The 1537-nt window shown below is 45.6% G+C and overlaps 1 protein-coding gene across 1 annotated transcript in view; it reads left to right on the forward strand.

The window, feature by feature from the left end:
• KIAA1549L (KIAA1549 like) overlaps window positions 1-1537 on the forward strand; it is a 360085-nt gene that overhangs the window by 316718 nt on the left and 41830 nt on the right. Inside the window, exon 20 of the mRNA XM_019519964.1 lies at window positions 750-1100. Within this exon, the coding sequence (XP_019375509.1) occupies window positions 750-1100 (351 nt within the window). The remainder of the gene's footprint in view (window positions 1-749; window positions 1101-1537) is intronic.

Consider the following 1537-nt stretch of genomic DNA (forward strand, 5'->3'; position numbering starts at 1 on the left):
TCCGGGCCTCCCAGTGGGCAGCAGTGGCAATGGGGAGGAAAAGCAGGGCAGCCCAGGCATAGGCTCTGGGTGGCTGTAGCAAAAAGGGCCCAGCAGCAGTGAGGGAGAGGTGGCCACTCTTCCCCCATGCCCAGCAGCAGCTTCTGCCCAGCTGCCACTTCTCAGTGTGGGTGGGCAGTCTGGAGTGAGTTGGGTTGGGGTTGGCTGGGGTTGGGGCTGTGCGCACAGGTCCCAGCTGGTGCAGAGCTGATCTGTTTTGGCCAGGGCAAGTCTGGAGTGGGTGCAGTGTGGGCCAAGGCTGGGGCCAGGACTATGTGCTTAGCTGCTGCTGGGCTCTGGTGGTGTGGAGGAGCAATAGGGTGCACGGTCTCTGGGCTGTTGTGGGGGTGGGGGGAGGGAGTGCTGATCAGCCCATGACACTTCCTCAGAACTGACTATGTGGCCTGCAGGCCCAAGTACTTGCTCGGCCGTGGTCTTTAGTATCAGTACCATTAGGTAAATGTAGGTACTGCTATTCCTTGTAACTTCATCCAAAATAAGTGAAGATTTTAGTTTTAGGTAGTATTTTAGACCAGTGTGTTCTTAAAAGTCATTTTTAAAGATTGATAGAGGAAAATATCCTTGATTTTTATATTATAATAAACCATTACTTTGTATATGTGCAGAAGAAGTTTTGGGTACATGTGTTGGAGAAAAGTTGCATCTGGAACACCAGAGATAATTGTATGTAATATGCTTTTCTCCAATAGACTGAACCTGAAATTATAGAAGAAACAAATGTTGACCGAGTCAATGAGCCTCGAAATTATACTAGATCTCGCCAGGCTAAAGGCCATTCAGAGACATCAACTTTAAGTTCTCAGCCATCTATTGATGAAGTTAGACAGCAGATGCATATGCTATTGGAAGAGGCATTCAGTCTAGCCTCTGCAGGCCATGGAGGACAGAACAGACAACAAGATGCATACAGCTCAACACAACACTTACCATACTCTGAGGTTGTGACTAGTGCTCCTGGTACCATGAGCCGACCTAGAGGAGGAGTTCAGTGGGTACCAACGTATAGACCTGAAATGTATCAATACAGCTTACCAAGACCAGTAAGTGAAACTTCTACTTAATATGCTGTTCTATCATAAAGTTATTTGTATTTTGGTCATTGTTTTACAAGATAAAGCTCCATTTTTATGCGCAGAGAACATATATGTGCCTGTACCTATAGTAAATATGGCTGCTTGCAGACCTTAAAAAAACTAAACTGTGCTTTACTGGAAGAAGCAGCATGTTACTTCTACCTGGCTCTGCAGCATCTGTATAGATCAGGTTCTTCAACAGGGCTTTTTGGCACTTTTAGCTAAAGCTGATTTAATCAGCTTTTAGATAAAAGTGCCAAAAAAGCCCCACTAAAGCACCAATCTATATAGACATTGGGTGAGCCAGATCCAACTAAGGCACTGCCTCTTCTGGGCAGGCACTGGGTTTGGTGCAGGAAAGCGCTGAGTTTAAAGTGCTGCTTTTTTTTTTTTTTTTTTTTTTT

This window comes from Gavialis gangeticus, unplaced genomic scaffold (genome assembly GCF_001723915.1).
Source record: "Gavialis gangeticus isolate Ggan-Ray unplaced genomic scaffold, GavGan_comp1, whole genome shotgun sequence".
Taxonomy (NCBI): Eukaryota; Metazoa; Chordata; order Crocodylia; family Gavialidae; genus Gavialis; species Gavialis gangeticus.